The sequence below is a fragment of the Microtus ochrogaster genome, linkage group LG2 (assembly GCF_000317375.1).
Source record: "Microtus ochrogaster isolate Prairie Vole_2 linkage group LG2, MicOch1.0, whole genome shotgun sequence".
Taxonomy (NCBI): domain Eukaryota; kingdom Metazoa; phylum Chordata; class Mammalia; order Rodentia; family Cricetidae; genus Microtus; species Microtus ochrogaster.
This window is the reverse complement of record NC_022028.1, coordinates 29,706,617-29,719,751: the sequence shown is the minus strand read 5'-3', so window position 1 is coordinate 29,719,751 and position 13,135 is coordinate 29,706,617. Positions and strand designations below refer to the sequence as shown.

At 38.7% G+C, this 13,135-nt stretch overlaps 1 protein-coding gene across 9 annotated transcripts in view; it reads left to right on the top strand.

Moving 5' to 3' along the window:
• The window catches only part of Agfg1 (ArfGAP with FG repeats 1), a 52,627-nt gene that overhangs the window by 11,594 nt on the left and 27,898 nt on the right, over window positions 1–13,135 (top strand). For all 9 annotated transcript variants that reach the window (XM_026785523.1, XM_005360030.3, XM_005360029.3 and 6 more), the window contains exons 2-3: window positions 2,016–2,109; window positions 12,378–12,493. In XM_026785523.1, coding sequence (XP_026641324.1) covers window positions 2,016–2,109; window positions 12,378–12,493 — 210 coding nt within the window. The remainder of the gene's footprint in view (window positions 1–2,015; window positions 2,110–12,377; window positions 12,494–13,135) is intronic.

Below are 13,135 nucleotides of genomic sequence, written 5' to 3'. Positions count from 1 at the left end.
TCCTTCCTTCCTTCCTTCCTTCCTTCCTTCCTTCCTTCCTTCCTTCCTGTCCCCCCCTTCTTTCTTTTTCTTTTTCCTTTTACTCCCACTCAGAGTTTCTCTGTGTAGCCCCTTTCTGTCCTGGAACTTGCTCTGGTAGACCAGGTTGGCCTCGAACTCATAAGAGATCTGCCTGCCTCTGGCCCCCAAGTCCTGGGATTAAAGGCATGAGACATCAATACTCAGCCTATAGTTTTGCTTTTTAAATTGTGTAGGATGTAAGTTTCTTTACTTAAAAGTCTCTTTGGTAACATTTTTTTTTTTTAAAGTCTGTAATTACTGCCATTTTTCTCTTTGCTTCTCTGGATCACAACATTTATTTCATTTCCACATGAAGATAATATTCTCATTTCCTATGGAAAGTGGTTTTAATTTAATTTAAAATCATTAAAATTTTGACTGTTTCTAACTGTAGATTTTATTTTCTATAGTACTATTAAAGTAATTTATTGGATCTGAAAAATCCCAGCCGTTATCTCTTCAGATGTAACTTCTTCATTCCTTCAGCTCTGTAGCTGTAGAACTGGTTTTAGATGTCCGTTAGGCTTCTTAGTTATAGTTTTCCTTTGTCTTTATGTTACCTTCTGTCTTCTACTTCATTAATTTTATGTTCAGGTATGTTTATTTTTTATTTTTTTGAGACGGAGGTTTCATTATGTAGTCTAGGCTATTGTGGAACTTCCTATGTAGACCAGGCTGGTCTCAAATTTTTAGAGATCCACCTGCTTCTGCCTCCTGAGTGCTGGGATTAAAGGCGTGCACCACCACGCCCCAGCCTTTGTTCAATTATGTTTAATCTGCTTTTTAAACTGGTTTGTTGAAAATTTAACCTTCACGTTTGTAAGTTTTCATTTCAGAAAATTAGAATTTGAAAGGTGTCCCATCTCCCTCCTTACCTTTCCCCACTCCTGGAGAGATAGCTAGAAGAATGTGCTATTCTTGCAGAGGGCCTGAGTTTGGTTTCCAGCCCATTACACTGGCCTGCAGCTCCAGCTCTAGGGATTCCTATGCCCTATTCTGGCCTCTGGCACCTGCACTGGCATCTACATACCTTCCAGGCACACACATACACACATTATTACAAATAAAATTAAACAATGAAACCAAAAGAGTGTCTTGTCTGACTGTCATACTGTTAGAAATACTAAATACCTGTGTAGGTGCTTTATAAGTATTTTATTTTACATTATGAACTTATATTTTTCTGGCCAGTTGCTTTGCATAATATAGTTCATTCTTAGTTATTTGTTGCTGATACTGTTTTTTATTCTTTAAAATTTTTAACATTTATTTTGGGTATGTGTATAGGTGTGTGTGTGCTGCACATATGTGGAGGTCAGAGGTCATGTGTGTGTCTGGTGGGAGTCAGCTGTTTTCATGGTGTGAGTTCCAAGGGTTGAGCTCTGGTCACCAGGGTCCTGCCCTGCTGAGTCAACTCACAGCCACATATTTTTAACCTTAAAAAATCCCCTGCCCAATGCTTACTTCCTCTCACTTTGCTACTTTGCCTCTCCTTATTTCAGAAAAGCCTTTCCTTTTCTATCTTCCTTGTAAAAATCTTTTAAAAAGAGTTTATCTGGGCCAGCTACATAGAACAGTGGGTAGAGATGCTTGCTGACAGGCCTGATGACCTGAGTTCCGTCTTAGGACCTGCACCAAAATGTTGGAGGAGAGAACTGACTACTGCAGATTGTCTTCTGACCTACACACATGCTGCTCTTTGGGGACAGCATGTGCACCTGCTCACGATATATATAATTTTTAATAAAAATCAAAACTAAATGTAACTCAAAGGCATGTTGTTGTTTGAATGCTAATGCTATGTAGTCTAATTAAATTTACTTTGTATGATAAGCAATAGTTTAATATTAAACCTGTTTATGGAATGAAAATACTTAGAAGTTTAAGTATACTAAAATGTTTTGAATAATTTAAAAATAAGCAGTAGTAATTTTGTAAAATATTTTATCTTTTAGGAGAGGATTAAATCCACCTCACAGGGTGAAATCTATCTCCATGACAACATTTACACAACAGGAAATTGAATTCCTGCAAAAACATGGAAATGAAGTAAGTATTTTGCAATTTTTAACTTGGTTGTGGTCATTTTAATATGATTTAATAAGTTGCTTAAAATGATGTATCCTTGTCTCAGTGTTATTTTTGTATTCTGTATTTAGATATTTCAGAAAGATCCTATTTGATAATGCGTTTGGAATTAATGCCTGAGTGTTTTACGTAAACCTAGGTACTTAAAACTTTACTTAGAGGTAAGACAAGGGTATTTGAGACTTAGCAGTGTTGGCTGTAGAAGGCAGTTTGAGGGGAAGGAGGAAAGGAGAAGCGCCAGCTCTGTCACGCTGCGCTAGTTACGTGATGAGCTCTCAAGACCTTTTCCATCCTTTCTAACTAACATCTTAATTAGGTGTTTGTGATGTCTCCTGCTTAGCTAGGTTGTGAAGGGCAGCATAGTGTCCTAGGGAACTGGTTCCTGTGACCTCTAATGGGCTTTCAGTAATGCCATGGTGTTGGCTTATTTCTTTTTAGATTTGAGTTTTGTTACTAATAAAAGTAGTGATCTATTTTTGTAAAATGGGTGAAGTTAATAGAGCATGGAATTGCTTTGTTTTGTTTTTGAGGGAAGGTTTCAAGACAGGGTCTCACTATCTGTATAGCTCTGTCTGTCCTGAACTCTCTCTGTAAACCAGGCTGGCTTTGAACTCAGACATCCACCTTCTCTGCCTCAGGGACCAGAAGTGTGAACCACTATGCCTGGAGGGAATGCTTTTTAAATCTTGGTAAGGTTGAGTGGGGCTGGCGTACCATTCTGGTTGCGTGTCTGTAATCTTAGACACAAAAGGCACAAAAGAGGTTGAGTATTAAGATTTTATTGGTTTTAGTCACCTCTTAGTTCATTCTTAGAAAATGTATGCAAGAGTATTCTCTTTCTTCTCAAATGCTTTAGAATGATTACTTGAAATTTTTTACCTAATCAGCCAAGCATTGTGTTGTTCAGACGTAAACCCAGCACTCAGAGATAGAGGAAAGAGGATCCGAAACTTAAGGTTACCATTGGATGCATACCAAATTCTGGACCAGCCTAGTCTGCATGAGACCCCTGTCTAAAACCAAAATGGAATAGAATTATTTGCCTACTGTGATACACATGTAGTTTTGTTTCTAAAATGTTGAAGAGTAAATTCACAGTTGTGAACTATTCTAAAATACATATTTAGAGAAGAGACCACACTTTAAAGTTTCTCAATTTGGCCAGTGATGAAATATTTTGAGTTAGTAGATGATTTGAGTACCATATAGGAAACTACAAAGCTGGATGACAGGGCTCACCAGTTAAGAGCACATACTGCTCTTACAGGGACTTGTGTTCAGTTCCTGTCACCCAAGACTGCCTAGAACTCTAGCTCCAGAAGATGAGGTGCCTTCTTCTGATCACCAGGGCACTGTGCTCTATCTGTCTTGTCAGTTTGCCTGATTATCCCCTCAGTCTTTTTAAGAAAGGTGACGTACTTAAACACATATATTTAAGCTTAAAATGGCAGTGTCATACATTTTGAACATGAATGAATTTATGTTTGGAGATGAGTGATTCTGAATTAGGAGATCAGAAAGTATATTGTTTTTTTGTAATGTTCCTACGTCCTCTCCCTCTGATCATCATGCTTGAGTTTCAGTGTGCTGGAGGGAGTGTGTTTGATTGTTGTTACTATTGGAAAACATTGTTAATTAAATCTGGAAAACATCATGGATGAATGATGTATAACTTGTAATAATGTGTTGAACAGAACTCCCCTACATGCCATGTGCTATATATGATCACTCAAACATTTATATAATGGGAAGCATCAGCTGGGTGGTGGTGGTGCACACCTTTAATCAATCCCAACACTCAAGGCCATCCTGATCTACAAGAGCTAGTTTTAGGACACGCTCCAAAGCTACAGAGAAACCCTGTCTTGAAAAACAAACAAAAAATAATGGGAAGCATGTATACAACCATATGCACATATAATTTATTCCTGTGTTACATGTATTACAGATGTATACGTGTTAACTACTAAAGAAAACTATGTGCCCCACCCAGAACCAATGGGAAAGATTACTAAGATTCAAGGCAAAAGGCATGGAAACATGAAACCCTCAATGCATTGACTTATCATATGTATTCATCTAGGGAGATTATCCTGTGTTTTAGAACTTGGTCAAGAATTGTTCACTATTTTGAAAAATTATAAAACTAATGGTTAAAGTCATAAGTGAAGTACCTCTGTATTGGGCTGCTGATGACTATGATGAGCAATTAATACTGGTACTTTAAATATGCAGCATGGACAGATTATGTCTTTAGTTCCTATAGATAGGCTTTATAAATTATTCAGCTTTTAAGTGTGTTTAGACTCTCACAGAACAGGAGCAGATGTAGTGGAGTATATAAACCATAGTCTTAGGGCATGAGATGCCAGATGGTGAGGCTATACATGACTCCACTGTGTCTATTTTGTGTTTTTGGCCAACAAATTACTTCACATACTTTTTCTGCACCTTATCCTGAAGCTCAGTCACTTTTTGACACTGTAATAATTACCTGAGAAGCCTGTGAAGAGTAAATATTTACTTTGACTTTTAAATTTGTTTTTGTATTTATGTATTTATCTTTTTTTTTTTAAATTTGGGTTTTTGAGAAAGTTTCTTTGTGTAAGTAGCCTTGACTGTCCTAGAACTCAATCTGTAGACATGGTGCCTTGAACTCACAAAGTACGTCTTTTTCTTTGTTATTTGTGTTTGATTCATCACCTTCCTCCCTTTCTGTGTGTGTGTTACTTGTGATGGTCCCAGGGCTTCATGCATTCTAGACAGTCTACCAACTAAGTTATGCCCAGCCCCTTCCAGTCTTCATTTTTGAAAGTGATTTATTAATCACCTCCTTTATTCAAGGCACTGTTATTGAGTGCTAATGTTACTGTGAACAGAGCTTGTCCTCAAATACTAAGCATGAAGATTATGTCTTTAATTTTGATAAGTACGCTTACATGAGACATACTCCGATAATTTTTAGCTGTGCAATGCATTATTGCTAACCCTAGGCAAAGACACATTGTTATTCAGCAGATTGCTTTGATTTAGCCTTTCTGGTTTCCTCCTCAGCTCCTGGTGGCCACCATTCTGTTTTAGGTACCTTATATAAGGGGAATCATATAGTGTTTGTCTATCGTAGACAAATTATTTTAGCTATTGTTCTCAAGATTCATCCTTGTTACATAGAGCAGAATTTTTGAAGAAATATGTTTTAAGGAGGTAGCAAAGTAAATTTAGAGTGTGTAAGAAATTCTTGATTGTCATGAACTGACTTATCTAATAAATGGAAGCGATGCATAACCACTAGGGATGATTGGAGTGGCTTCTTGTCTCCAAGCTCACTTTCTTTACTTTATATTTTTGAGATGACCTCACTATATAGCCCAGATAGAACTCTAATTCCTGTTTAGCTCAGGTTGGCCTCAGAAACCACAATGATTCTCTCATCTCTGCATTTTGAGTGCTGGAATTATAGGCATGTGTCTCCATGACTGCCTACTTTATCTGAATTTTTATAACTAGAACCTATTTGAAAAAACTAGTAACTAAAGTTTCCACATTGAGACTAGAAAAAGAAATATTCGGTTTTTTATTTTATTGCAACTAATTTATGAAGTTCGTGACATAGGCAAATCATTTTTTCTCTTGAGCATCATTTTCCTTTGTAATCTATAATGAATTCTGTATTATTTATTGTCCGAGGCTAGAAGAACTGTATTTTAAAAATTGATACATTATTATTCTGTAAGCTGGCACTTTTATGTGGGAAGATACTTCTCTGATTGATTCCTAAGTTTAGAAAATAATTATCACAAAGGAACATGGTGTGCTTTGAGTAGAATGTAGTATACAGGGAATTTTGCAGAAATCTTTCACTAAAGGCAAACAGGAATTACTTGTAAGAGACTGTCATTTAAAACTGCCCTATTTCCCCCTTGATAGTACCATGCAATGATGTCTGTTTGCCTCCAATGAAAGACTTCCTTCATCTTCTAGCATTGTTTCCGGTGTGCTTCAGTTATTCTCTCCAAATGTTATCCTTGGATGCTTTAGTGGTGTCATCATTGGTCCATGTTGTTCCTATGTCAGGAATAATCAAGAACCAGCAGATGTTTTCTATGAAGCATGAGATGTAAATATTTTAAGGTCATTGTTGGAACTGATCAATACATATATTATAGCATAAACTAGTCAGACCCTAGGAAAGCAAGTAGGCATGGCTATTTCAATAAAACTTGGTCTATAAAGAAGACCATAGACCAGATTTAATTCACAGGATGTGATTTGCGACCTGTGTAGCCTATATATATTGAGAATTTGGATCACTGAATTTATTTCTGCCTAAATAAGTTGGGAAGCTAATGTTCTAGGTCAGTATACATATTTTAGGTGGTACAAAGGAGAAAAACTTCACTTTACAGATACTGCAGGGAGGTAGCTTTTTAATGCTTTTGCTCAAGTGTCTTGTGCCTGCTGGTCCTCAAGGTGGCAGAGGAATAATAGTGCATTAGACACGAGGTTCTTGCATCATGAAATATACTCTTAAGAACTGTCACATAGAGGCCATGAGTAAGTGACGTGTCCTACAGTGTGTATCCCCTCTGGGATTTCATTTTCCATTCGGGTTAGATGGGCAGGGAGAACTTGCTGAGCAGTGTGTCTGGAAGGAGCAATCAGTTCTACAAGATTATCTTTGAAGAGTTACTAGGGCCTGGATGTGTTGGGTCTCATTAGTCAGGATTAAGTACTTAGATGTTTTTTTTTCAATGAGGTCATTATAAGGTAAGTAATTCTGTGCTATAAACTAAAAATGAAAACAAAACCCAAGGGGAAAATAAGGAAGTTCGATTTGTCTCTCTGAAGCCTCATGTTCTCTCACATGATTATAGAACTGGGTTATAAATCTGTGTCCCTTGTCTACACAAACTGTTTCTGTTTTTTTTTCACTCAGTTGTGTATGCAGTGATTCTTGCTAGCACATTATAAAAAAACAGAATGTTAAGGTGTGGAATATCATGTTTTCTGAAATGTATATAAATGTAGAACTGTTTATTTCTTTTTCATGAGATGTGGGTCATAATGGTGATCTTTTTTTGTCTCTGCAAACATTGTTCAGTGTATATATCATTTGAATACTCTATTGCTGAGGAATATGTATGCATATTAGCTGGTAGATTAAAATACTAGCATAGTCATGCGCGTTAAGCTTACTGAGTGCGGAAATGTTTATATTGTATTTCTTGGACCATGATGTACTTGGAGTTTTTCTTATTATAGACTCCTTCTTACTTGTGTTTTCATTTGTTTTGTATTTGAAACAGGGTTTCACTATTTAGTCCTACCTGCCCTGGAACTTAATATGTATGCTATGCTAGGCTGACTTCAAACATAGAGAATTCACTTGTCTTTGCCTTCCAAGTGCTGGAATTAAAGGTGCATGTTACCACATCAGTTTACCTTAGGTTTTTCTTGGGAAAGAGATATGCAAAGTAATAAGTTGGTGATAGACTGGACTGTATCTGAGAGGTAGAGAGAGGGTCTGTCCCTGTGCACAGGACCCTGAGTTTGATTTCCTAACCATGGGGATGAGGGTTGGTAAGAGAACTGGGTGTGGTAGTTAACATCTGTAGTGCTATATGCCAGACTGAAACAGGAGGATTGCAGGTTTGAAATCAGCCTAGGCTATGAACATCACCCTGAAAGTAAGTAGATCGAAGTTGGCAGTAGACTTTTGTATAGGTTCATAGTAACTATCTAAAGAGTTTCTAATAGCATTTCCTCTGTAACTAATACTTTTTACTCTTTAGGTTTTTTTCTGTTTCTAAAAAGTTGGAATCAGGTACTTATGAAATTTTTAGTGTTTACTTAAAATTATTTAACTTTTGTGTTTATGGGCAATATTATTTTGATGTTGATAGATATGGGCAATATTATTAAATGTTTTATTATGTATTACCATTGGAAGGAGACAGTACTCCATCTCTATCTAGAAGACTGAAGACAAAAGACATTTTGAGAATGTTATTTGTAGAGATGGCTTATTGAAAAAAAGATGTTCCAACTCCTCCTGCTCTTTTCTCATCTAGAAGTGAACAGAATCATACCACATTGTTTATTCCTTTCATTAACAATATTTGTTTTGATAAAGGGGGATATGTATGTTGGCATTTCTGTACATTTTACTTTCCTTGAGAGGATTAAAAGCAGTAATGAGTGATCCTGTCCTTAGTGGACCTCTATCTAAAGCTTGTAGCTGTTGTAGCTCTTTCCCACCTTCCCCCTTTTTACAAGTGTTTGGGCATTTATGACATGGGCCTGTATGTTTGTTGTCATGTTTTATTTGTTTGTTTGTTTGTTTTCTGTATCAACAACTGTCACCCCTGTTCTTGGAGCTCTTTAGTTTCGGTGGCAAGCCTTCCTGGACATATACAAGGAAGGAAGCCTTTGTTTCTGGTCTCTGACTGGGTTCTGCTGTTGGGATGATTGGATTTCTACAGCATGGTTGAAACCTTTAAAGCTCACAGCTACCATAAGGTGGTCTGGTTTTTGAGGCTTTATCTTGTGTTTTATTGCAGTGACTGGTGGAGTGCTGGAATGTTATGTTTTAGCTCAGTGGTTTTCAACCTATGGGTCGTGACCCCCCCGGGGGGTGGGGCGTTGAATCACCTTTTCAGAGATCACCTAACACCATCAGAAAACACAGATACCTATATTGCAGTTCATAACAGCAGCAAAATTGCAATTATGAAGTAGCAGTGTTGTTTTTTTTTTTTTTTTTTTTTTTTTTTTTTTTTTGGTTTCATGGTTGGGGGTCATCACAACATGAGAAGCTGTATTAAAGGGTCATAGTATTAGGAAGGTTGAGAGCCACTGCTTTAAGTTGAAGTTTTCTTACAGCCAGTCTGTGCTTTGCAGTAGCGTCTTGATTAACTTCCAGTCCACATTGAGTGTCCATTTACCAACAGACTGACTGATGAAGTATACTTTACACTCTGTTATTGGTGGTCATGGTGGCAATTCGAAAATGCGTGTGCAGTAGAGGGAAGAAAAGGAACTGAAAGCTTTACAAACTTCGTTGGCCGTTATCAGTTCATTTCTTCTAGGTTGTAGTTTTGATTCTTACCTAAGAGTGGTTTTAAGTCATTTTGTTTATTGAAAACTTATGGCTCAACTTATAAGCATTATAAAGGTTAAGAAGTGTGTCATGAGGCACATACTTAAGAGCAAATCTGACATGTGACAGTGTGCCGTGAGCGTTTTCTGTAAAAGTACAAAGCAGTTTGCCTTCAGCGGAGGTTGAATATTGAAGACCACTTAGATTCTGTCTACAGCAGCAGGACTAAATAAAGGTGGACCTAATTTCTTGAATTCCTGATAAGACTTTCCCTTATTAGCTGATGCTTATCTAATCACCCACCACTGAAGATTTCTCAAAAATAGCACAACACTAACACTCTTAGTACATAATTGTCAGGTGTGTTAACTTATGGAACATGCCCAGTATCCATAGCAAGGAAGTCCCAGTATTATTTACATTTTACATAAGAAGACATATCAGACAGCTAGCAAGAGTTGGCTGAGCTAGTTCAGACTGTCAACCACCATAGCCAAGTTAATTAGTATGATTATCCACTTCCTTTCTACAAAGATCATCAGAGCTGATCTCATTATGTGTTGAGTCCTTACAAACGATAGCTTCTAGGGACCGTTATTATTCTTCAGTACTCTCTCTAGCCCACACCCCATGTGCCTCATGTTAACAGATGGTACTGCTTCGTGTGTCTTCTTGTCACAATACTTGTTCTTTTAGACTTTAACTCCTTACGCTTTTCTTGCTGTCTCTGAACTCCCACCAGTGTCCACATGGGTCATTTCCACAGCCCTTGAGTCCTCCACCTTGTCTCCAGTGGTCCTGCATCCCATGTTACATTTCCATCGATAACTCTCACCTCCCAGATTTGGAATTTAAGGATTTTGCTGTGTGACCCCCACTGATCCTTTATTCGCAGTCTTTTCCTATGAAGCTTAACTACAGTAATTACTAGACCCTTCATTCTACTAAACACTTTGTCTTCCTCTTTTTCTTGGCCTAGCTTAGAGTCTGTGGTCTTATACCCCACCCCCTTTTTATTTAGCCAGAATCAACACTGTGCTTCTTGTGTTCTCAAACAACTGCATTCAGACTGCTCTCCCTCCTGCAGTCACCAGCACACAGCACTACCTGCGGTTGTAATCGGCTCTCTCTTCCTTCTCTTCCCTAAAGGGGAAAAAAAAAATCTTTTTTTTTTTTCAGTTTAGTTAACAGAAAAGAGACTGCTATCAGCTATTAGCCAAGGCTTATAGAGAGCAGTTTTAATATAGTAATGGGGAAAAGATTGAAGTTCTCAGGGACCAGAATGCAAGGGTAGTTCACCAGGAGGCAAAGTGGGGAGTTTTTTGATGTGTTGGGAAAGCTTAGTGACACGTTTTCTGACAGTGGTTTTACAGGTTGATTTAGGCTGGCCCCAGGCATTTTTACTGGTGGGCTGTGCCACTCTCCTTTATCTTTGGTGATTTCTCTCCACCAGCATAGTTACCTTGAAGTCTCTCTATCACCACATTGTTCCTTTTATTTGCTATCTAGTATTCTGCTTAGGCTATTGCTATTTTGTTTTTTGAGATAGGGTTTCCTATTGTAGCCCTGTCCAACCCGGAACTCACTTGTAGACCAGGCTAGCCTTGAACTCAGAGATTTACCTGCTTCTGCCTCCCTAGTGCTGAGATTAAAGATGTGCACACACACCTCTTCCCCCAGCGATATTTGCAGGTTGCTTATCCTTCACCTCTTACACAAGATTCATTCTTTCCAATTTGGACTTTTCAGTGAAGCTGCTGTGAAGAGCTGGGAGTGTGCTTTCATATTTCGGGGGCAGATACCTCCAAAAATGACTTGATCGTAAGGTAGCTCAACTGCCTTCTATAGGTGTTGCATCGTTTTACGTTTGGGAGAGTTTCAGTTGCTTAGCATCACAAGTATAGTCAGCAACTTCCATAGTGTATTATGTGTCTGTATCCTGTGTTTCTGCCATTGGTTCTCAGTGGCATATGGTGTTACACTACTTACCTGCAGTGTGAACATCTTTGGTGAAGTGATTGTTTAGAGCACTCACGTTGTGTGTGTTGTTTTTTTTTTTTAATTTTTAGTTTTGTTTGTTTTGTTTTATTTTTTTCACCAAACAGGGTGTTTCTGTGTAGCCTTGACTGTCCTAGAACTCTGTTGGTCAGGAAGGCTTCAAACTTGCGGAGATCTACCTGCCTCTGCCTCAACAAGTGCTGGGATTAAAGGCGTGTGCTGCCATTACCCCGCCCTATGGTTTTGTTTGTTTACCTTTTTTGTGTGTAGTGTTTTGTTTGCATGTATCCCTGCAGGCCAGAAGATCTCATTACAGTCAGTTGTGAGCCACAGTGTGCTTGCTAGAACTTGAACTCAGATACCTCGGAAGAGCAGCCATTACCCTTAACTTCTGAGCCATCTCTCCAGGCTCAGGTTTTATTCTTAGCAGTTGTATTCTTAGAGTTTCTTACATTCTGGATTTAAGGGCTTTCGTAGTTCTTTAACATTGTATTACTTGGTTCTTGTCCTTTTTTTTTCCTTTTTAAGTTTTTTCAAAAAACAGTTTTACATTTTTTTGAAACCCAACTTTATGATTCTTCTCTTTTATAGTTCTTTTTTGTGTCTAATTTGAGTAATGACTTATTTCATTTCTATTCAAAAGAGTTAAATGTCTCAGACTGTTGTCTGGGTAAAAAAAAGCATGTTATAAGTCTGAAATTGTTCTGCTTGTATTTATATTATTGTTATACTTTATTAGCAGACTGTTCACAATTTTGGTAATTGTATTTTTTGGGGGGTTGTTTTTTAGCTTGCTAAAAGACCCCTAAAATTGCTGTTGATGAAGTTACTGTTTTATGGGTAAAGGAATCAAGGTTCCCTTAGATTATTTGACTGCTATGGTTCACAGCTAGTGATCATGCCAAGACCAGAAGAGCCCCAGTGCTCTCAGGTCTAATTTGCTGCTTGTTTTCTTAGGAAGTTCTCTTTATAGGCTGTTGTCCTGCAGCATATGCAAGTGAGTTAAGATTGCCGGGAATATCCTCATGGAAAGCAGCATTGTTAGAAGCTTTCCAAAAGAAGCAAAATTTTCCCTTTAAATTTTATTAAATGAAGAGATTGAATGTCACACATTTTTCCCTTCTTTCCTAAGGTCTGTAAACAGATTTGGCTAGGATTATTTGATGATAGATCTTCAGCAATTCCCGACTTCAGGGATCCACAAAAAGTGAAAGAGTTTCTGCAAGAGAAATACGAAAAGAAAAGATGGTGAGTAAATTGTTTTAAAACTGCTCAGACTACAAGTATGAGTGAGAAATGATTGACTCTGTTAAGATAGACAGGTGGAACAGAAGGAATTATTGATGGTTGGTGGGTACAACAGCCTCATTACTTTTTGACTTTTCATTAGATTTGGTTTCCAGAAACTGTTGTTTTTTTTTTAAAAAAAATGCTGCAAGATCCCCGGTGGCAGTAGGCAGCAGAAATGCTATAGGTCCCAAATGGTGGCGGCAGGCAGCAGGCCCTGGGAGCAGCCAGTCCCAGGCAGAAATGGCTTCTGGTCCCAGAGCGGTGGCCTGAGCTGTGGTAGTGGCGGGCCATGTGGTGGTGGCGGGCCATGTGGCGGCAGACAGCGGGCCCTGGGAGCAGCCAGTCCCAGGCAGAGACAGCTGCTGGTCTCAGAGGAGTGGTGGCGGGCCATGTGGCAGCAGGCAGTGGGCCCCAGGCAGAGACGGCTGCTGGTCCCTGAGCAGAGGCCCGAGCGGTGGTGGTGGCAGGCCATGTGGCAGCAGGCAGTGGGCCCCAGGCAGAGACGGCTGCTGGTCCCTGAGCAATGGCTGGTCCCAGGCAGGGAGACACATGGCGGGTGAGCAGAAGACAGAAACATGGATAGACACGACATGCAGGGTG